The 22,951-nt window shown below is 43.2% G+C and overlaps 1 protein-coding gene across 1 annotated transcript in view; it reads right to left on the bottom strand.

Moving 5' to 3' along the window:
• Positions 1 to 22,951, bottom strand: part of ACACA (acetyl-CoA carboxylase alpha) — a 136,181-nt gene that overhangs the window by 74,964 nt on the left and 38,266 nt on the right. Inside the window, 10 exon segments of the mRNA XM_075168367.1 lie at positions 988 to 1,095; positions 2,429 to 2,525; positions 3,148 to 3,291; positions 5,951 to 5,974; positions 13,445 to 13,563; positions 14,054 to 14,143; positions 14,808 to 14,921; positions 16,494 to 16,607; positions 21,137 to 21,261; positions 22,666 to 22,754. Of these exon segments, the coding sequence (XP_075024468.1) occupies positions 988 to 1,095; positions 2,429 to 2,525; positions 3,148 to 3,291; positions 5,951 to 5,974; positions 13,445 to 13,563; positions 14,054 to 14,143; positions 14,808 to 14,921; positions 16,494 to 16,607; positions 21,137 to 21,261; positions 22,666 to 22,754 (1,024 nt within the window).

Here is a 22,951-nt window from a genome sequence, read left to right as displayed (position 1 = left end):
TTTTATCCCCTCCCATAAAACGCCTGGAGCATGATCAAGCAGATGAAAAGCAGAACTAGTTTTAATTTTTATATTTGATTATTTTCTTTGCTTAAAGAGACAGGAAGCTGCTGAAGTCGCGTGGATACCAGCCCCATTTTGGAACCCCTCATTTCTGCAGAATGTATTACGACCTCCCACTCTGGGAAGTGAAGTTAGAAAGTACTCGCTCAGTCCTCCCACAGTCGTTGCAGGTAGTGCCACAGATGCAGCAGTGCCTGATGGGCTGTTCACATCCACAAGCCAGTTGAGGAGCTCTTCACACCAGAAAAGCAAGTGCAGGCAGACACCAGAGGGCAGAGTGGACACGAGGAGGTTATCCCCAGCCCATGCTGTCTCACAACTGACCACGGGACTAACATTTGGTACTGTAAAGTGTATCCCATACTTATGAAGGAGCAACAGAACATACCACAGCATTCCACCTTGTGCCAGAAATATCATACGAGGTGGATGCTCCAGTATGTCAACAACAAGGAGAACAAATCTTAATTGCATTAAGACTGTCGTGATACAGGGAATATAGGCCATTTTAATGTCACTTTCCATGCCTCTGTAACTCATATAACAACTTTACCACGAGGGAGAGGGATACAGCACATTTTTTCAGAGCATCTGGAGATAGATAATGAAGATTCACCTGATGCGTTTAAAACCTTAAAGGTCTTTTGCCCTATCAAAAATTAAAGGGAAGTAGTCCTGACCTGGTGGATTAGAATGCACTGCAAAGAGAAACAATGACCTGGAGGCTTCAGAAAGGTGCAGCTACATCCAGTCAAAGAAGTGGTAAGGTTTTAGGTGGGATAAATTAAGGATGTAACTGTTGCATTTACTTGTTTTGAAACAAAGAATCAAACAAAAAACTGAGGCACATACCGACTTTTCGCAAAGCAGACAGAACTTCGTGCACAATCACACAGTTCCACAGTGAGAATCAAGGCAACTTACCTTGCTTTGCGTGAACTCTCTGAACATGGCTGCCAGCCCATCATCATCAACGTCACTGTCTGTTTTAATAGCAACATTAAGAATGTGAATGGGCTCCTCGCGGGCAGTCTGCAATTTAAAGGAGACATTCCCCATAAATAAATAGTTAGCAATTTAACACCTGTGAGTTCTCAAAAGAGGCTCCCTAAATATAACTCTGAAATACAGATGCCCTAGGGAAAAATGACCTCAACAGAGCATGCTGTAAACCAAGGAAAACTATGAGGGAAATCCTTGACCAAGCAGCCTCACAAATTTGCAATTTGAAGTAAGAGTTAATGTCCACAAACAGCAAACAGGAGCTTCATTTGGAGAATCCAATTCTGACGGTCACATCTGACTTGGCTAACTCAAGTGTGCTTCATTTGGATGCAGAAAGAATGCAGGGTCAGGTCCTCTCTTTACAAGATGCAGTACAGGCAGGACACGAGAGGACTTTGCCGTCAAGAAAGGTAATGAAATTAAGCAAATTCAAAGTGTAGGAGCAAAACAATGTGTGTTTTCACATCTACAACAAAATGAAATAATGTGGAAGCATCAGTAACATAAGAACTCGGAGAAATGACAAATTTAGCATTTAAGAGCCTGCGGTTAACTCTGAAAAACTGAGTATGAACAGGAAATTATCCTTGGTGAGGTGAGGGGGAGGTAAAGAGAGAGATCTGAGGACATTAAGGTTGACAGCAATATTCTGGAACAAGGCTACAGTACTTGCACACATCAAGATCAATGGATCAGTTTAAAACCAAGTCCTATTCTGGACACAGACTGTATTCCAACAGAGCTTCCCGCTGTTGCGGGGGGCAGGACAGCGCACTGGAGGAGCTACCTGTGTCTCTAAGGGAAACTGGTCTTCTGTCACTAAGGATTATAAACCATCTGCTTCCTCTGCACCAATGCAAAAATTGAGGGGTTCCTCTCATCTTTTTCTCCTAAAAACAGTTCTAAGAGGTAGAAGAGAGGGAAGAATCAGAATGTAATGTGACTAGGAAGGGTGTAAGACAGAAAACAAGGCAAGTCAGACTTAAGGTAAAGGCAGTTGAATATGCAGATGAACACCCCAATGCACAGAGAAGGTCTGGAAACTTAATTGTGGGTCTAAACCCTCAGTTACACTGCTGTGGATCCAGTAATTCTGTTGATGTTAAAAGCTACAAACTAAATTTACATGGAGAGTAAGAGACTTAGACATAGTTTTAGAACAGAGTCAGAAAATGGCCACCTACTTTGAATCACCTGCTGTGAAACAAGCAACAAATCACATACATAAATACATAAAGCTCTTAACTTCTGCTTCCAGCACTCCAACTAGTGAAAAGTATCTAGCCTGCAGTCACTGCGGCATTCGGCACGCCTTCTATTTCCAACCTGAGAGCAACCTCAAGAGAAAAAACTACTGTACCTTGTCTTCATCATACAAGGAAGCATGGCCAGCTTCGGGGAAGGTTGGGCTCTGGGGAGGAGAGTCGCAGAAGCAACCCATCACTTCATCAAAGATTCTGAAATACACCAGAGAAGTATTAGTCATCAACACACTGCTGTTAGCCCACTGAAAGCATATAGCACTAAAATCCAAAAATCATGTTGCTAAGGAGGGGAGGGAGAGAAAAGGGCTCCTTCCCTTTGCAGGACTGAAACTCAAAAGGCGAGGAGGCAATACCTCCTCCACCCCTCAAACCAAAGCAGAGCCTGGATCTTCTAACATCTGTCAGAGATCTTATGGTTGCAGGCCCTCACGACTGCTGTGGGCTCTGCTGGGGTTTTTTTGCCTACCCCCAGACGGTTGAAAGCATAAAGAACACATCCTCCCACATATATACGCATGAACAAGAGCATTAGAAGAAATCAGCACATTTGCAAATGATCTTCAATCAGCAGAAATTCAAGATGCTGATCCTTCTGGCTGCAAACTGCTCTTACAGCAGTCTAAAACTTAAAGTTATTTCAAGGAGACAGACAAGGGGATCCAAACAAACTTCCACCTGAAACTCCAGAAACTTAGCAAACAAGCTCAGGACCAGTTTAAACCTGACTCTAGACAAGGCAAAGATTTTGTCCAGTTCCATTTGGGCCCACCTAGGAAGCTGGCAACACAAACAATCGTCACCCTTCCCCACATACCTGACAAAATCTTCAAATGTGCGGAAGGAGACCATTCCACCCATCCGCTGGCACGGTGGAGTGAATGAATTGTCTAGCAGTACATCACTCACACTAGCTACATGGACCATTCCGTAGTGATTGAGGTTGGAAGAGAAGGACATTCTAAATGGCAATTCAATAAGATCACAGTTAGTAGGGACAAGGGAGAAAAGAATATCACTGGAAAAAGATTTGTGCATGTGCGTATATTTTGACCATTTGAAGCGTGGCATCCAATATAACTGTTGCATGATTTGTTAGATTCTTCAGCACACCAGACCTGCTGTGCTGTCTTCTCCAAAGTCCCTGTGATGTTGGCACGCCTCTGGTGCCATTAACGCCCTTACCTGGATGTTGTCCCAATATACAGGAATAGTTTAAGAAGTTAGGAAATAATGTTATAACCCTTTAAAACAAGTATTTCTTAAGGAGCTTCTTGAGATGACAGGTGAATAATGACTATGAAAAGCTGAACGTATTTTTCCTCCTGTATGTATGTTTTGCTTTACAGGTGGAATACTGAGATAAACAATAATAATTCTAAGCTTTGACGCTTTAAAGATTTAGTAAATTTTTTACAAATTAAGTCGAAGTGTACCAAGCTGTATTATCTTATTGCTTCCACAATTTTTCTGGTCATACTATAATTTACACTCCTCAAATCCAGTGGGGTACAGTGACCTCTCTAAAATCCTATACTAGAAACGGGGTTTTCTATAGTCTTACACTAGTATTCCTACCCTAAATAAAGTCCTGTTGCAGTGCCTTCCACTTTAACTGCTGACCAAATTAACATGCTTCTCCATCTAATTTAATCCATACTTTAAAAACATTGCAACTCCCCCTACTCATTTATTTTGCTCAATTTTGACTGCTAAAAGGTAGCAGCTGCTAAATACAAGCAGTTGGCCCCAGATCACATCTATCTTAAGGAGCAAGGAAGGCAGAGCTCCAGACCCTTACTACTGTCATACTCATGCCTGATGTCTGCTGTTCAAGCACTGAGCTTCACTGCAGTACACACATCACTCATACAGGACCAATTCCTTATTTAAGTGAGAAGGACTGGAACAGATTTACACAAGCTCAGAGGAAGGCACTGAGTAAGAGACTTCTATTTAAAGCAGGAGCACCGTTCACTAAAGGTCAGCATTCCTTCCTGGCAGAGGGCAAGATCCTGAATATATTAAAATATCACTGAGTTCTCGTACAGTTCAACTGCTATGGCAGCACACACCAGCTGTGAAATAGTTTGTGTTATTTTGGGGTTTGGGCTGTGATTTTTATGGTTTTTTTAAAGATCCACAATGTTACGGTCAAGACTAGCAGAGGAAGTCTCTCACACAGTGAACAAAAAGCATACAACTAACTAGACGTCTTTCCCTAGCTACTAGAATTGGGTTTTGCCCTCTCTGCAATAATTATTTCTGATTTCTGAACTGTGTTACAGCGTCATCTTAATTCATTGAGGGACCTACTTCAAAAGCTTCCTGCAACATGGTGAGAGCTTCAAGCTTGCTCTGAAGAGACAGAAATGCCGAGCTGGCACACGGCAGTGCTCTGCGACACAGCAACACACTCTCACTTGCTTCGCTCTCCCCGGGGCTCAGGAAGACATTAACGAAGTTAAGTTTCCGTCCTCCCCAACTGGTGCCACGACAGGAGGCAGAAGGCAATGGGAAAAAAAATCAGGGCGCTGATTCAGCACAGCACATGCTTGACTTACAACTTGTAAAGTCAAAAAGATGCTCAACTGCCGAGCTGGATCAGACGCCAGTGGCACAGCAGGCAAACCAGGGGCCCAGCCACGCTGCCTACGGCACTGCTGCCAGCCACACAGACTCAGGACCAAACTGTGGACTGCTGACACTGCTACTTACCAGCTTTACTACGATTTCTTTCCTTCCAGGTACAGAAAACCATTGTGATATGGTCCTACGTACACTGTTAACAAGTCTAAAGTATCATCAGTTTGATTAATAGCTCTCCATGTTTAAAGTCTCTCTATGTTTCTGTAATTTATCTCTGATTAAGAGGCATGGGACTTTCAAGCCCATTTTTACTATTTTTCCCTAAATAGGCTTGTAAGCAGTAATAAATAATAGGTATTCACATTTTGAAAGAGAAAAATTTTTCAGGACATGCCTTGGTGTACATTTCTTACAACTAATACAAAAAATACCACAGAACAGTAACTAAACAAAAAGACAGCAGACATTTTTCATGTATTATTTAAAACAAGAAATACTTTTCAACTGAGACATGGGAGGAAAAATTAGTGTCCAAAACACAACAAAACATGCTGTCAGCTATTTGAGATGTAGATTCATCTATGGTGTGAGGGAGGTGAAACAGCCTCGACAAATTCTAAGCTAGTTGCAAGAAACCAGAGTAGCAACAGGTATGCTATCGGCTAGGAGTAACTGCCTGTTTCACTGTGACACCCTACCAGAGGGTCAACAGCTGGGAACCCAGTTCCAAAAAAGAGACCCTAGAAACAGCATGCTGCTAGAAGTTTGCTGTGTACCAAACTGCAGATGAGCTGAGTCATCTGGCAAATTTAATTTTAAAGATTGCTGCATGCAAAGCTTTTTTAAAGTGTAAAGAAAAGCTGAAAACATGTTTTAGACAAAGGGAGAGGAAAAGCGAAGGAAAAAGAAGAGTTACGTTTGAGAGCTTCCCAAGTAAAGATAAGGGCACTAAAACAAAACATGTTAAAACATTACGTATTAGGCTACTTCTTTCTAGTCTGTCTTTTCAAATTTTAAAAGAGGTACCATACCTGTTTAGCGTGGGGATGTTCCCTCTGTAATCAAACAACCACAGTTAGTTAGAGATTGGTTAGTGAAAGCCATAATAAAGAACTATTATCGAGCTGATACACAGACCAGCAACAAGTTTACAAATTACTAAACCAAAATTTGTCAACCATCCGGTATCAGGCAGAATTCAATTTCATTGACCCTGAGAAGGCACCCACCACCTGACTTCGCTTGCCACGGCTGCCATGGGAATGAGCACAGACCATGCACATAACATGCAAATAATACACCCCAGGAAAACATGTTGTATGGGAAGGTACCCTCCATTTCTATACATCTTTTACCGTACCCACTTCAAGCCCTTTGCATACACCAAGTGAGCTTCACAAGCAAGATCAGAGCAGGGAGTTTGCACTCCCTGACAGAACGGCAAACAGCACAGATGCAAAAAATGACCATATCACAGGGAAGATTGCAACAGGTTCAGGAAAACAAGCCAAATCCTCATCGCCAAACCTCTACGCTAAGCAGCAGCCCACGCACTGGCTCCCACAACAATGTAGTAATAAAGCAAACAGACACATAAACACCACGTAATACTTTGCATTTTCAGCATTCAAGGCCTTGAATACCAAAAAGAACAAGCAGAACTTAAGGCTAATTTTAGGAAAATTTTACAGTTCCTTTTGTAACATCAGTCCAACTCTTCACATTTTTGCATGCAGACTGGGGCTTAGTGATGCACATAAGACAGAAAGAAGGCAAGGGGCACATTTTCATAGCAGCATAAGAACAGCACAGTCTAGCCCATCCTAGCTACATTCATGAAAGCATAAGGCAGCACATTGCTCCATGCAAGATGTAGAAATTGCTGTGACCTGACATTCAAAATAGTAAAGATTAAATTGAAAAAAAACCCACGCACACAGGAGGCTTGTGCAAAGAGATTAGCAAACATTAAAAGATTGAAAGCAAAGCTTCAGGGAGCATGTAACTGGACATTCACTCTCCCCTTCCCTGCAGAAACCTGTAGGAGATCAAACCACAGACTTTCTTAACATCCTTGACCATAGGTAAGACCCCAAGTTACTGGGCATAAAGTGTCGGTACTTATTGATCAGTGTGTTTCCATGGTCACACTGCTAAATACACTGACTGCACCTGGTCCTGTTCTCAAACTGGTTTTACCACAGCAGAGTCATATTCCCTACAAGGTTGTATGTTTGGTGCATTACTGGTAGAGGCACGAAAAGTTCCCATGATCTCCTTAAGACACACAGGAGAAAGCACAAAATGGCCTAAAGACGTATCTGTTCAATGGTAAATAATACAAGTATTTAATTTCATTTGGAGGCAGTAGGGAGAGACATTGTGCTGTAGAGCCTGTGGTTAGGACCGAAAGGGCCATGAGGCCTCAGGGGGTTGAGACTTTTTTTTTTTGCTTGGCAAATGGTGGGAAGCTGCATGTGATCTACTTCAGGTGGAAAAAATAGTCTGGAGAGGACTGGCAGTTCCTACACCTGGTACACTCGTATAGCCGTCCCTGGAAGGCTTTCGGAAAACAGATAGAAAAAAAAACAGCGTAACAAATCTTCCTCCCCGTCTCAAAAAAGGCACCCTGTCGCCTTGCCCCAGGAGCTGTTCTCAAGCCACTCAGTACGGAGCTGAAGAGATTATGGTAAGAATCACAATGAGGAAAACAGAAGACCCAGTGGCTGGAGATCTCAGAAAAGAACGGAGGAATGGTCTTCAAGCTGCACACTATGGGGCTGGCTTTGTACCTACAGGTCATCATAGCTGTGGAGAGCTTTTTTGCATCAGGAGCTGGATTGTCACTTGCCACGGAAATGCACTAAGAGGTAAAGGTTTGATATTTGCAGCACAATCAGGCTTGTGAAAATGCATTCCACTCACTGAGCTACACCTCTGCAGCTCTGACAAATAAAACATCAGCCGCAAGCCAGCCTGCTCGGCCTTATGGCAACATCAGTGCAACGAGCAGCACCACGGTTCTGGGAGCTGAATAAAGGCACAGCTGATGGAGCACGCGCCGGCAGTGTTCACCACAGCCAACTCCGCGTAGCTGATCACAGGATCAGAAACCTTCTCACCACACCAGCCCCAGCCCTTCTCCCTGTCTCTTTTGACCTTTTAAAAAGGCCCTTCTTGACCGGGGAAGCTGATCTCACTAGGAATCTGCTCTATACCGATGCAAGCTCTACTGCTACAATTACTCCTTCTGCGCAAGCAAACAAAAATCCCCTTAGCTCCCCCCTGCACCTCCTGGTTGAATCTGGATTTGTTTCCCATTGCCCCTCCCTTTCCTTTTTTTAAACAAGAGCACTCCCCTATGAAAATGATGGCAATGCATGCAAAGCACCACTGGTTATATCAAGCAGTGATTGAGTGCCAGCGCAGGGTAAAGCTTTTGAAATCAGGCAGCAAAGCGGAATCAGCAGAGGTCGGCTGAATAACCCACTTGTAGTTATTAACAGCAGTACCACAGGAGAAAGAGCAATTCCACTGGCTGTGACCAGTGGCATTCCTCTTATGTTTCTTCATTTCTGTAGAAGAATCTAAACAGAAGGCTGTGAAACATGCCTCAAACCATACATTTTGATTGGGTTTTTCCTCTCCCTCTTTCTTTCCTTATTCTTCTGCTCCCTCTGTGATTCAGCCAAGCTGAATCTGCTACTGAAGTCCAATTTGCATAAAATTATCGTCGTTCCATTCAGTTTGCTGCCCCTTCAACAGCCCCTTCTTTGCTCTGTTGGAAGATTTTGCCCTTTCTGAAACAGGCAAGCCAAGGGAACTGCAACACATTACTGCTGCCTGCTGTCTAATTAACATCAAACCCTCAGCACGAAACTGCAGGGATTTACAGGTGTCCTGGAATCATTTTCCCCTCCTCCCTCCTGATATCAGCCAGTCTCCCGCAACAAGGAGGGGACCTCGGGCTACCTAATGATACACTACGAGTTATACCCTCAGGTCTCCAGGCTCATACGGTTAGAGTCCAAGGCAGCACAGCTGATTCAATACTAGCAATCTAAAGACTGATGCAAGAGGCTGTTTTAGCAACTACTTTAGCCCACAGAAAACGCTTCCATTTTGTCAGAAATTCAAATCTTATGAGTATATCATTGTAAAATGATAGTAGGAAGGAATCTATAAACACTGCTGTAAGTGTAAGCGAGTTTTGGTTTCTTATTCTTCTGTAAAAAGCACTGTTTGGAAACAGAAATATTTAATTTGGCTTTCAGCCTTCAAAATGGTTTCTACCTAAGGAAGCTAAGGAAGAGGCTGACAAAAAAGAACAACCAAAATACTCCATAGATGATAAAACATCAAGAGACAGCAAAGGAGAAATCATGCACTCTTAAGCCTTGAAATCAGCAACATCAAAGTCCAAGTAAGGTGTCAACAAACATCCACAAGCACAGAAAGAGGAGATACTGGACAAAACCAAGCACAAGACAGTTGAGACATTTATATTGATACCCTTGGAAATACAAAGCAACTAATGACTAGACTTGAATTCCATCCTTGGAAGCATCACAGACAGCAGGATGCAGTCCCAAGAATGAATTCAACAGAGACAAGTCTAAAAAAGGCATTTGCCTGTATGTCCATGTTTGCTGAGTTGTATGCATTCCCAACTCCAAGTGCAACCAGGGTTAGCTGGTATCAGACATCTTGTCTATCAGGTTTCAAAAGTAAAACTTGCTTTAAAGCTAACTAAGCCAATTATCAAAACTTAAAGTCTTAATCTGCAGTGCTAAAACCTTCCTTCGCTTCCACCTTCCAATGGTATATCCTGACTCAAGATTCCCCAGGACATCTCAAGGCCAAGTGTGGCAGTTAGGGGTGGCACATGGGACAAAAGGAAGGCTCAATGCACAGATGGATTGGGAAGGCATGGCTAAGGCATCAGAGTGAGCAAAACAGGCTGGGTTATACTTCAATTTCCCTTGAGGCTCAACGTATTCAGAAGGCAGAGCTCTGTGGTATCATTGCCATACCCCCCAAAAAAGATATATATAGCATCTCTAAGTCACCCTTGTCAGCAATTGTCTTAGCATCTGACAGAGGGAACACATTTACCTCTGAGTTCTTCCCTTCTGATCCTCCAGCACATCTGCTACTGGGGAAGGAAAGATCAAGAGAGCAGCTGAACAACCTGGCTGGGGGAATGCAGTGAGCTGGAGAAAAGGGGATGCTTTAGGAGGAGCAGTGCAGCAGCACAATTCTGCAGCAGGCTCCAAAAGCTGGCTACAGCAGACAATGTCCCAGTTTAATTTAAACCTTACAGCTTCAGACATAAGAAAGGCTGTTCAAAAGCAGGAGAGGAGAGGGGGATTATTAGAAAAAAAACTTTTCCTGTTGAAAAAGCACTATAATTCCCTCTCCCTCTCCCTATACTAGACACACAATGTTTCTTTGAACAGAAGATTTTAAGCTAAGATTAGGCAAGCACTGTTTCATGTGCTGAACACCTAAGAAAGGCCTTTCAGTGTCTGTCACCTGGCTTGCCATTCTCACAAAGGAAGCTGAACTCTCTAAACACCAGTCAATATTCCACCAGCTTCCCATCTCAGCAGGGCAGTCTGAACAAGAGGGAAGCAAAGAACAGCTCAGAACAGGGTTCATTTCTTTCTCACATCTTTTCTCACCAGGACTCTAGATGACTGAAAGAGGCAGGTTATCCAAATGCAAGGGGCTCTGCACATAAGCATTTGTTTGCAGTACCCTGCTGCAGCATGTAGCGATCAGCATCCCGTAGATACCCTTGTATCGCTTCCTCCAGATTGGATTACTGCAACGCCCTCTGCTTGGAGAGGGCTTGCAAACTCCATTTACTGCAAAAGGCACCAGATGGTTACGCTGTACTCCTCATCTGCCTTGCACCGGACAATAAGGAATGCTGGTTTTGATCTGTAAACCCCTCTATGGTTTCAATTATAAGCAGTTTTTCTCCCTATGTCTTACCCTTGCAATCGGGATCAGTGGGGATTCTTACAACAGGGTGTTTTCTATTAAATTAAACAAATAATTCCCAAAACAGTTTCTGCCCACAAAACCCATCAGGAGCAGGTTGCATTTCTATGACTCTGTTAGCAGATTTAACGGTTTTTCCTTCCTCTCTGCTTCCATGCAAAGCTTTCCTGTGGGTAGTTGATGGCAATCATTCAACGGCCAAAAATACAAAGTCTGAGTGCCTAGCTGTGACTAGTCAGATCAGAAGTAGTGACTGTGATTGTTTCTGTTACAATTAAGTAAAGGCATAGTGGGGTTAAACAACAATAACAAAGAATTTAAATACAGCAACCATTATCAGTTTGCAATTTTCTCTACATTAACACTTGCTCCAGTAAAATTCAGGCCCTTAAATGTTCACAGAAATCAGACACAAAAGGGACCAGGGCTTAAAAATATCTGATAAAGTGCTGAAAAATGTGTGGCATCATACACCACCAGGTCCAAAAGAGAATGCTCTCTTAAGGGCTCTCTGGTATCTACTTCTGGTTCACCAGGACCGAACCCTGCAGAGCCCTCAAGGGACATTTTGCTTGGTCAGCTGGGATATTTTGGCTTTGGGGTTTACCCTTGGAATGCATTTTTAGCTTTTCAGTCTAAAAGTTCATGCTACAGAAGATACGATGCTACAGAAAAACATACGATGGACATAGAACATGGTCAAAAACAACAAAGAAGACTTAAGAAAGACAATGTCAGAGTTTTGAGATTTCTGTGTCTTGGGCTTAACATAAGGTCTGTCTTTACAGCTAGCTTAAATCTATGCACTCAGTGCTAACTTAAGACCCTCAGTATCCTGCTACCGGCTGTGCTTCAGCACCCAGCCACACAATAGCCGCACAAGTAGGCATACACTGCAAGAAGCTGCATCAAGCAACAGGAGCCAAATTCATCACTAACAGACGGAGATGCAACTCAAAGGAACTGAACCTGCCTATGCAAGCAGTGAATTTGTCCCCAAGCCTGCTTGCCTCTGCACAAGGACTGCGATGCATTTTCAGTCAACCATCAGCAGTGCCAATGGTTGAGAAGCAGAACTGAGCTTCAGAACATTGCCCCAGCGAATTCAGCGTAAAGGGGAGAGGAGATTTCAGGACAAAGAAGCTGTTCCCCAAGCAGGTAACAGTTCTCCTCTCCCAGCTAACCTTGTCCAATTAAGCTCGCGCACAGTAATAGAGTAGTGGTCAGCATGGGCAGGCCAAACAACCCCAAGCAACAGAGGTAACTGAGACCAGCAAAGAGACGAAATGGAGAAAGAATGGCAAGGGGGGAGAGTATTATAAAGAGGTACTAAAAATAGTATGCAATTATTTACAAATATTCTAGAAATGTAGGAAACAGATGAGACCAAATGCATGTCCCATTTGTATCATGAGTGTTTTGTGCTGCTTGTTGAGGACAGTCATTCATTTCTAGCAAACCAGATTCTGAAAACCATTTCATAAAATGTACTGATGGATTCTCAATGAAGCGAGACTGGACCCCGTTGCCCAGCCCCACCAAAAAATAAAATAAGGAAAAAGATGTTTGGAAACAAAGGAGAAAAACAGCACTGGTACCATACTGCCAAACCAGCACAGATCAACAGTGGCACCCGGTGGCAACGGAGACTCACTGCGCCTCTTGGCTCCAGCACGCTCTCCGCTGCCTGGGACAAAAATAAAACATTGTCTAAAGTACCTTCCTGAGTTCCTGTTGCAAATGAAAAAACACGGGAACTGACTAACCTGACAGATGGTGAAGAAGTTCTGATAATCAAGTTTGTTTGGTTGGTTTTTTTTTTAAATGATCTTAGCACACACTAGGAGATGCGACCCTTCTCCTATAAGATAGGGCAGCGAATAGTTGATGCTTTTGGTTGCAGTCACGAGAAATACATTCTGAAAAATACTGACTGAAAACCAAAGTATGTCAACTCTAGCATTTCTATTTAAAATACATTCATACATGCATCTTGGTCTTCTCAGTCAAAAAAGCACATGCTAGAACAGATTTCACCTTCTCCAGTAAAGCCAGGTTTGAAAGTAGAGCCAATCACAAACAGTTACAAAGGGCTGGCAGGGGAGTGCTGCAGGAAGGGGACAGAGACTGTTTGACTGTTCTTTATTAAAATTCCCAATAACTGATTATTCTGTCTGGAATTGTGTCTTTTGGAAGGCTCGGGATTCAGCTAGAACTGAGTTCTAGAGGAAAGTTACTACACAATCTGAACTTAAAAATCAGAAAATACATGAAAACTGTGTCATATTTAAATGAACCCAAACTGCAGAAACTACTACCCACAGCCCCTGAGGTTTTAAATAACTTAGGAGAAGGAACTGGGTAACGTAGGGTTTTGTCTTAATTAATTTGTGCTTATTTGAGGCACTGGGACTCTCCCTTTCTCCACCAATTCTATTGCAAGTTTTCTTTGCCAAGATAGGATGTAGCCCCTCATAAACCGCCGATTCCAAAGGCAGCTGAACACGCAATCTGACCTGTTCGGATGGGAGGTAGGTAGCATGAACTGGAACTCCACCACACAAGTGTTATCCTTCAGCTGGCGATGCTGGACACTGTTTAACTCATAGGCAATATATGCCCTTCGAACGTACACCTGGTTAGAGAGAAACTCGATCAGTTTAACTGTGCTAAGGAAGCAGAGAGAAAGAAAGAAGACAAATAATACACCAGAGACTTCAAAAATATTAAAACCCAAACAGATACCTCCGAATGAATATCTAAATAGAACTCTATTTCAACCAGAATTTAAAGTTATTCTTTGAGGAAGGCCAGTCTGGCAGGATACAACCATCAGCACAAGGCACACAGGGTAGGCTGACCACATTCTCTGACAGGAGCTTCACTTTCAATCTTTCAACCACCTAAGTCTTCTTCAAACAAAGAAGATAACTTGAATCTGAAATTTCAGTCAATTATGAATATTAATGCTGTTAAATGCCAGACTCCAAGTACGCCAGATTCCACACAACCTACAGCTCTCTTTATCTTGCAGGGTAACAGTGCTCAAAACAACAAAAAAAACCCAACACAAACAAAAAAATGTAGAAAACTTAAAAATATTTTTTCAATGGGAATAAACTTACCTCCAAAGCTGCCATTCTTACCACCTGGTTACTGTGGTAGAAAAAGTTGGGTAGCACATCAAAGATGGATGTCTCAGACAAAATGAGTTTCTAGAAGAGATCACATTAAGCAGAATTTTAAAAGAGAACTGCCTGTCTTGCAAACAGGGTCAGGCAAAAAAGCAACAACCCCAAATCAAGCCTGACTAGTTCTGATTTCCATGCTTTTCCTGTTGTTCACCAAGGAGTATCACCTTTTTATATTAAATCATAGAATATCTCAAGTTGGAAGGGACTCATAAGGATCATCAAGTCCAACTCCCTGCTCCTCGCAGGACTACCTAAAACTAAACCATATGACTAAGAGCATCATCCAGACGCTCCTTGAACTCTGAAGGCTTGGTGCCCTGATCACTCCCCTGGGGAGCCTGTTCCAGTGACCGACCACCCTCTCAGTGAAAAGCCTTTTCCTAAGGTCCAATCTGAACTTCCCCTGACGCAGCTTCTTCCCATTTCCTCACGTCCTATCGCTGGTCACCAGAGAGAGGAGATCAGCACCTCCCCCTCCACTGCCCCCCTTGAGGAAGGTGTAGACTGCGATGAGGTCACTCTGATATCATGTAGGAATGAAAACAAAAATAAGGGGGAAGCTAGAAACCAGAACAATACAATTTAAAGCCACACGGACCTTGGGACTACAGGTGACATTTAATACAGAAACATTAAGATCAGTAAGAAGAAAGCAGGGGAACAAGGAGAGAAGTTTGGTAGATACCTGCAAGTTCTCAATGCAGAACTGGTGTCCATACATGTCAATGGCGGACAGGAAGATGGACTCCACCTGGTTGTGACGCAGCTCGTAGGATGGCAAATGGGAAGCAATGAGAACCTGGTAAACAGCAAACACGCGGAGTGTCACTGAAAGGAGCTACACTTGGCCATCGGCAGGAGGCTGTTACCTCCAAGGCAGCAATAGTCTGCTCCATCCCAGAACAGGCGACTGGTTTCTCCTGTGAATTCTGTGGCACCTGGGTGATGCTGCAAACTCTCTCCCCTCCCTAGCCTCATTTGTGTATCTGCTCAGTTTGTATTATTGGCAATTCCCCATGGAGAAAAGGAACAGCTTCAATCAAGTTCCATCAGTGCATGTGATTTAGCACTGCAGAGCTGCTAGTCCTGGGGATTGCCTGACCGGCTGTTAATTGGAAAGCAGATCTGGCAGGCAGCAGCTGTGGGGAGGCCAGCAACGGAGTCCGCCTTTCACAGCTTCCGAGCAGAGGAAGCAAGAGACACTGGTGCCAGGTATTAAATGCCCAACATGAAGGATACGGAGATAGGAAGGGGAAGCAGCTTGCAGGGGAAAATGAAGTGAAAGAGCAACATAAAGACATGCACAAGGACTGCAGCACCATCCCCAGCATGCTGCTGAGAGGTTCAATAACTGAATGGTTCAAGGACACAAATACAATCCTGAAGGAAACATAAGGTCACTGAGCAGCTTCAAACGCCCCATTCATTTTCACCAGTCAAGCTCTGAAATAAAAGGAGAGATCCCCAAAGTGTCAGCTTTCCTGCTGAAGACTTTTAGAATGGAGATAGGGACTGTGGAGTGAGAGGAGTGATCAGACTACAGGGTTAGCATTACCGTGAAACGATTATGCCCTCTCACTCCTTCCTGGCTACAGAATAACTGCTAAAGAGGAAGCTCACAATAATATCCAGGTGGATATCTGACATTCAAATTATTATCTGTACTAGACTCTTGGAATTGACGGTATCAAGAGTTTTTCCAATTATTTTCAGGTTAAAAAGAAATTGACAAAACGCAACTGAAAAGCTAGAAGGAACCCTGCAAAAGACCAACATAATTCTTTGCAATAATTCCTTAGCAATTGCAAAGAACATCTGGTTCTTGTGAAAATTTCTCTCCCTGTTCTCTGAACACACTGATTCGCAATTGTAAGGTAGCTGATGAACCCAGATAGCATGTCCTGCATGTTTACTGTACAGCTGCCTGCATGTTCCAGGCAGCCTGTGCTTGCCGGCTTCACAGATTATAAAGCCGGAAGGAACCACAGTGACCATGTATTTCAATTTCCTCTATCACACAAACCATAGGCTACTCTCAATTAACTCCTATTTGAGCCAGACAAAATGTTTTGGAGGAGCAGGGACAAAGGAATGTAATCTTAACTTCAAATTTTACATTGACTGGGAATCCTCCACAATCTTTGTTAGATTGTCACAATGGTTAATCATTGGTTAATTAGCTTCACTGTTAAAGCGGTGCTCACAGTAATCTCCTCTTCACATTTGCATAGTAATCAAATTAAACATCAAGAGATATAGACTTTCCAAAAGAGCGAGCTCCAAGTGGGAGCAGTCCGTATTGATCTGATCCGCAATGGCACAGTCTCTCTCTAGCAGGGATCAGCTTGGATTGCTAAACACGCTCCCTTACCTGCCGTGCTCGCAGGGCCACTTTAGCGTTGGTTGTCTTGCTGAGCTGGGTCAGCTCTGTCAGAATATTAATCAGCTCATCTGTCAAGGTGGGGTCACGGCCACATAGCTGGTCCTAAAAATAAAGAGAACTGAAAATGTTTAGAACAGAGGAAAACCATCTTCTGCCCTCTTATAAAGGAGTTTAAACCTGAAATACATACACACGTGCACTCAGGTGCTGGACCACATCACCTCTAGAGGTCCCTATCTAAATTATTCTGTAATTCTGTGCTGACAAGGGTACAAGTATTAGGTTTTCAACAATTTTACGCATATAAATAAAGCTACAGAGGAAAGAAGGGACTGGCACCATCACCCATTTTCTTAATTGTAGCATGCGTTTTGGCATGCAAACACATGAGAAATACTGACTTGTCAAAGAGACTCAAGTAAAACATTTTCCCATTACGCAGTTTCAGCTTTTTATCAGAAGTCTCCCCTAGCAGCAATGCAAAATTCAAAGAGCATTTAATTGTAGTGAAATGCCTTGTGTCGCATGCAAAGATTAGCAAACTTTCACCATGAAAGGTGACCAAACAGAAAGAATTTAACTGCCAGGAGAACCTCCTGAAGTCCACTTAAAAAAACACCTCAAAACCAAAAAAACCCCACAACTCCAACCACAAACCAACCACATGCTTTGTACAGCTTCAGCAACATCAGAAAAAAAAGATCCTGTCATTCCTCTAACAAGGAGGAGGCTTGCAAGGCTAAGCAAAGCTAACTAAAACCATAAATGATATAATGCGTTTCCTGCCACAGTACAGGACTGGCTCCATAATATTCCTTCTGATCAAAGAATCCTGGTTCTGAGGAAGTTCACTAGCTTACCTTACTGTCTAAATTGGTTGGATAAAACAAACTGAACAGCATAATTTTCAGTGTAATGCTGTTTCAAAACTCTTTTGGATTCAGCCATTCAAAAAAATGCAAACAGTAAAGACTTCAATCTGTTTTGTTTTCTGAACAGAGGAGGTGCACTCTCATGCACATTTCTCCAAAAATAGTTTCAATTCCCATGAATAATCCCACAGTCTTCAACTACTCACACGAGCTTGTGAGCCTCTTCCCTCCCACTCCCAAAGATGGAAACCCTCTAGGAGCCTCTGATGTGTTTCTTCTATACAGCACTTAACAGCTTTTCTCTTGGTAAATGAATCATAGGTGGAAAATGCGAGATGAAACAGGGATTTGCAACAGCAAAGAGAGCCGATGCCTGAAAGTTTTAAGAGATTTTAAACACATACAGTCCAGAAAAGGCCCTTTGAAGATCCAAGAAATAGAAAAGAAAAAAGGGAAACCTCTGCACAGCAGGTTAGATTGATAAGCCTGCCAGGGAAAATAAAGTAAAAAACAAAAAACAACTAATACAAGTCCCATAGACTGACTAACAAATAACAGCTCATACTACATGCAATTCCAAAGCGAAATAGCTTTTCCCCCACATTGGTCTTGACCCCTTTCTCTCCGACCCCACTCAAGCATGATGCCATCTCCAGGAATGACGGTGCCCACCTCTCAGGGAGGGAGACCACAGTCAAATTACTCTTATTAAAAAAATCTAAGCTACTAACTCTTATTAGATTATTGTCCCCTACTAACCAGTCTTGGGCCAGCAAACATGACAATGATTGTTCCCAAAGAAAGTTCTGTAAATTTATCCACTCCAGGTCACTGTGTGAATTCACAGTGAATAATTCAAGAACTGCCTTCGTCATATTTGAAATACAAGTTCCTGGGTGTTGTAATGTTACTGCTCAAGGTAACAAAAATCCAATAGGACACAGGACATCTGCCAGGCCACATGCGATTATGTCCAGTTAAGGCTAGGATGTGCATACAACAGTCAGTTAAGTACATAAAATGAACATACAACTTCAAATGACGCTATATTTCAACAAATATATGAAGGATGAAGTAGTTCCCATCCTGCCTTAAACACCTGCTAGCTAAAAAAGGTGAATGATGGCAGCATAACACTATTACTAAAACCATCCTCAGAGCCCCTTGTTAATAATGGATTCCTAGGGATACATCAATAACAGCAACATAAGCATCAAGGCATTTTGACATGACGTTTGCCCTTGGAGGAACCATCCCACATAAATAGCCTGGCAACCCATAAATGCCACAGCCTTCACCATGATTACACCAAATGTGCCACGGGGTCCCTCAGACACGAAGAGTAATGTGAGTCAGAAGAAAGAGGAATGACGGTCTTTTGGTCAACGGCGTGACCCGTAACTCAGCAGAGCAATCCCTCGCTGCGCCATAGACGACAGCGTGACCAAAGGCACGTCACCCTCCCGAGCCCCGCTGCCACTCGATCTGAGAAGTCCCTGCGACACAGCGAGGGCAGACGCCCCGCTGCAAGGCCTCGGGCACCGTGCCGGCAGAGGCCGCACAAATGGCGCTCCATCACCGGCTAGCTCCCCGGCTGTTCTTCCACCACGTGCAGCACCGTGTCTCCAGCATGCTTTAAGTTCTAGCAAACTGGGATGTCGGCCTTTACGTGAGTGGAAATAACTGACAGTGCCGGGAAGAATGGCTACACAGGAAGGAAAAAGGAATCTTTGACGCTTCTCTGCGTTCCCTACCTCCCAGCACGCCCCTCGCTCCCTCAGACGGACATTGTGCCGGCCAACGTGAAGACACAGCAAGGCTCTGCCTCCAAGGCACGGCTTGCACAGAGGTGAAAAACTAGACAAAAAGTTGCAGTCCCATTTTAGCAAGAAATAATCAGGATGACAACAACAAAATAAAGCAGGTAGCTGGTGCTGCGCCGGCTTTTGCCTGCACTGATTGGCAAAGGCAGCGAGCAAAGCCTCAAACCAGCTCTTTGACAAGGCCTAACGCCTCCCCGGCACCCCCGTGTAATTACACACTTGAGTGACTGGACTCTGAAGAAAATTGAAGGCCTGAGCTGCGAACAGCTGCCATTTTCTCTCTCCATCACGCCAGCATGATTACTTGAGAAATGAACAGCCCCGGCTCAAAGCTACTCCAGAATTCTCAGAGGAAATATGGCTCCGTGTTCGAATAATGAGATTCTTAAGGCAAGCGTTACTTACAATCACACCGCACACCAAAAAGGGAAAGATAAAAAAAAAAGGGAAGAAAGGAGAGCCAGAAAGAAAGAATGCCAGGGTCCTTATATCTTACAAATTAGAATTTAAGAAACCCAGCCCCAGCCTAGGACAATTATGACTCTTTTTCTGCTTTGGAGAGTTATTTTGTGGATGGCTACTTGGACATATTTCTGGCAGTAACAGACCACATTGTTTGTTTAAAAAAAAAAAAAAAGGGGTGGGGTGGGGGCAGAGAGAGATAGTATTGTAATTAGCCTATTAAAAAGCCGGTTAACTCTAGTCTGTTGAAAATCATGTCGTAGCTAAATTCATCCTGCATTGAGAAAGGTGGGCATTCATTCTGCTTAAAAGCATTATGTGGGACAAGGATTTTTGAGGCTTTTTAGGGAAGAGGAAAAAAGAGACAGGACTCAATTGTTGCTTTTTATTCATTTTTCCTGGGAATGTAATTTACTGGGAGTTTTACCTATTAGAGTGGGACTGAAGTTAATGAGAACTGAGATTTTTCATCGACAACAAGCCAGAAGAACATGAGAAGGTGATGGCACGTCCTGGCATGAGGATTCATTCGTGTTTCTAGGGTGGAATCTATGTCTGACCCCAGAGGAATTCTGACCCCAGGAGATTCCCCATCCCTTTGCAAGCCCTCTGGACAGCCGCACACCATCCCAAGGGTCAGAGGCCTGACCTGGAGTGACCAGCTTTGTGCTGAGATATTGAGTCCTAGTCAGATTCCACCATGCAGCCCAGAGTACAGCCAGTCCAAAAGCACCACTGCAGAGCTGAGGTAAGACTTTCTGAGACTATAACCAGGAAGAAGCTAAGAGAGCCACTGCCAAACCTGTAAGACCAAACTATGGCTCATCAAGGAAGAGCACGTGAAACCCCTCAAGGGCCTCCATATGGGCTGGCTAATGCCATTCGCTACCAGGAAGTCACCCTCATTAGTAATGAAGGACCATAAAAATGCTGCTATCACAGAATTATTACCACAAAAAAATCACCTGCTTTTTGTGCTGGTAGCCTATTGCTTTTCTTTCCAAGCAACTCCAGTTTGAATACCATGAGCTATATAAAGACAGGACCTCTTTGAGACCCCTGAGGATGAGGAAGCAAACTAAACCAAGTGTATAGACACAGACCAGTGTCTGAAAGTTAGCCTCTAGCATCCTCCCTGTGTAAGAGTTAAGTCTGCATTCTTATCTCCCAACAGATGCTCACAAATCACTTGCATAATTAGCCTTCATTGCACTCTGACAGGCAATCAATGCAGGACAGTCATGAACCAGAAGGTGCACAGACACTGAGCTGAACAGTATGTTCTAGGTCTCCTCTAATGCATGGCTTGCATGCCCTAAGAACACATGAAGAAACTCCACACTGCTGCCACTGCTTCTGTAGCTAGAAGCCTTGCATCTTTAAGGATGAGAGCTGTCAATTCAGTGCCTTTCAAAGCATCAAACATATAACTACAAGAAGCAGCAAATTTCTAGAGCATCAATAGACAACTTACAATGAGCATTGTAACAAGCAGGTTCTTCTTGGTGACCTGAGCATGTGAGAAGATGTAGTTCAATACAGCATTCATATCACTTTTATTCTCTTCCCGAAGGGTAAAGACACATTTGTCATAGTGACCTGCAATCAGAAATGCATATTTTTTCCAGTCTCCAAACCTGTGTGTCAAGGAATACAAGTTACTAGATGTGTCTTTATTTTTCTACATACATGTTTTGAGAATCTACTTTGCATGGTCCACACAATCAATTCTGGGAAGGAAACATTCCTACCACCACCACCCCCTCAACTGCAAACTTTAATTTAAACATCTTACTCTTATTAAAACAGTTCCAATACCAAATACCTTCTTTGTGAGCAATACGAAGAGAGGAATGATGAGCTCAGTCTTTCATTCAAATAACAACCAAAATATAATAATAGCATCCTCTACCACCAGCAAATTGAAGTGGAAATGAATCTGCAGTACCATTAGGCTGCTGTGGGTATTGGAGCAGGACAAAAGAAAAGTGGAGCGGAATCTGAACTACCTGTAAGAGCTAGAGCCTCAAAATTAGCTAGTGCTTCATTGCCATCTTGTGCCTGGATACAGCAGTGCAATGCATTTATTTCAATTCCCAGTTTCAGGCTGAGGTTTGAGGTTTGTTCTTATGAACAGCACACAGCTTCCTGGTATTTTACAGCAGGGGCAAATAACTCGGTGACTTACTTTTTTTTACTGCACTTGATTTTCTTACTATAGAATTTAATAAACGGGCAATATAGAACTAAATAGCGTGGTGAATTTAAACAGTTTTTCTGATTCTAATTTTTCTGCAGGTGCTCAGAAATCAGGAAATAAAAAAAATCAAACTTCTAATATGAAGCTTCTACATGCAGAATACCCAAGTGGGGGAACCCTCCAGTGGTGGGCCACTGCTGACAGAGTCAGTGAGGGAATGCAAAGGACAACTGCTTCATCTCTGATCTAGAACAAGCAGAGACTACACAGACTGGCTGAGCCTTATCAAGCTCAATAACAGACTAGAAATGGCAACACAAAGAAACTCGTAATTCAGTGAGTCTGTCTTTTTACTCCAGGTCATACAAAAGCCCTCATTCAGAGGATCATAAACTCATATAGGAGCTATTCTTTTGAAGATTTGCAGGGAAAAGGAGCATTCCTACACTGAAAAGGGACCAGAGTCATATTATGACATGTAAACTGTGGGTGAGATGACACAGGATGTAAAAGATGATGGATATTCCAACAGTGGAAAATCAGCAGAACAGACAGCTTTGGGGTGGAGTTTGTGATTTGCTTGCCATAAGCATTATGAGCACTCTTACCACAAAAACTCAAACTGGACATAAGTTCCTCTACAAAAAACAGGATCTGACTGGCAGACTTTTAAAAGAACACCTGTGTAGCTTAGCCTTACCGTAAAGTTAGAGTAATCTTTCTTGAAGGGGGTCCATGTGGACCTTCTGGGACCAAATGTGGTTCTTTCAGAAATCAAATCCTTGATGTGCTTAGAGACTCACCATGCTGAAACTGAGTCTCCACCTTCAGATACTGACGGAGCAGATCCATCACCACTGCTTTCATGTGACCCCGAATACCACTCCGGTACCTGCAGAAGCAAGGAAGTCAAACCTAGCGCTGAGTTAAGACCGGCACAGCCCTGCTTCTCAACACCTGCAAGTGAGTAACACTCAACAGGAGCGGCAGAATAAGCCTGTTTGCTTACGAAAAGAAGCATACCTCGTTCTGAAAACCCCAATTGTTCTGTGAATAGAAAACCCCTGCCATTACTGTTGTGGGGTAGCA

This window comes from Calonectris borealis, chromosome 19 (genome assembly GCF_964195595.1).
Source record: "Calonectris borealis chromosome 19, bCalBor7.hap1.2, whole genome shotgun sequence".
Lineage (NCBI taxonomy): Eukaryota > Metazoa > Chordata > Aves > Procellariiformes > Procellariidae > Calonectris > Calonectris borealis.
The sequence above is the reverse complement of the archived record's forward strand: the minus strand, read 5'-3'. Positions and strand labels throughout refer to the sequence as shown.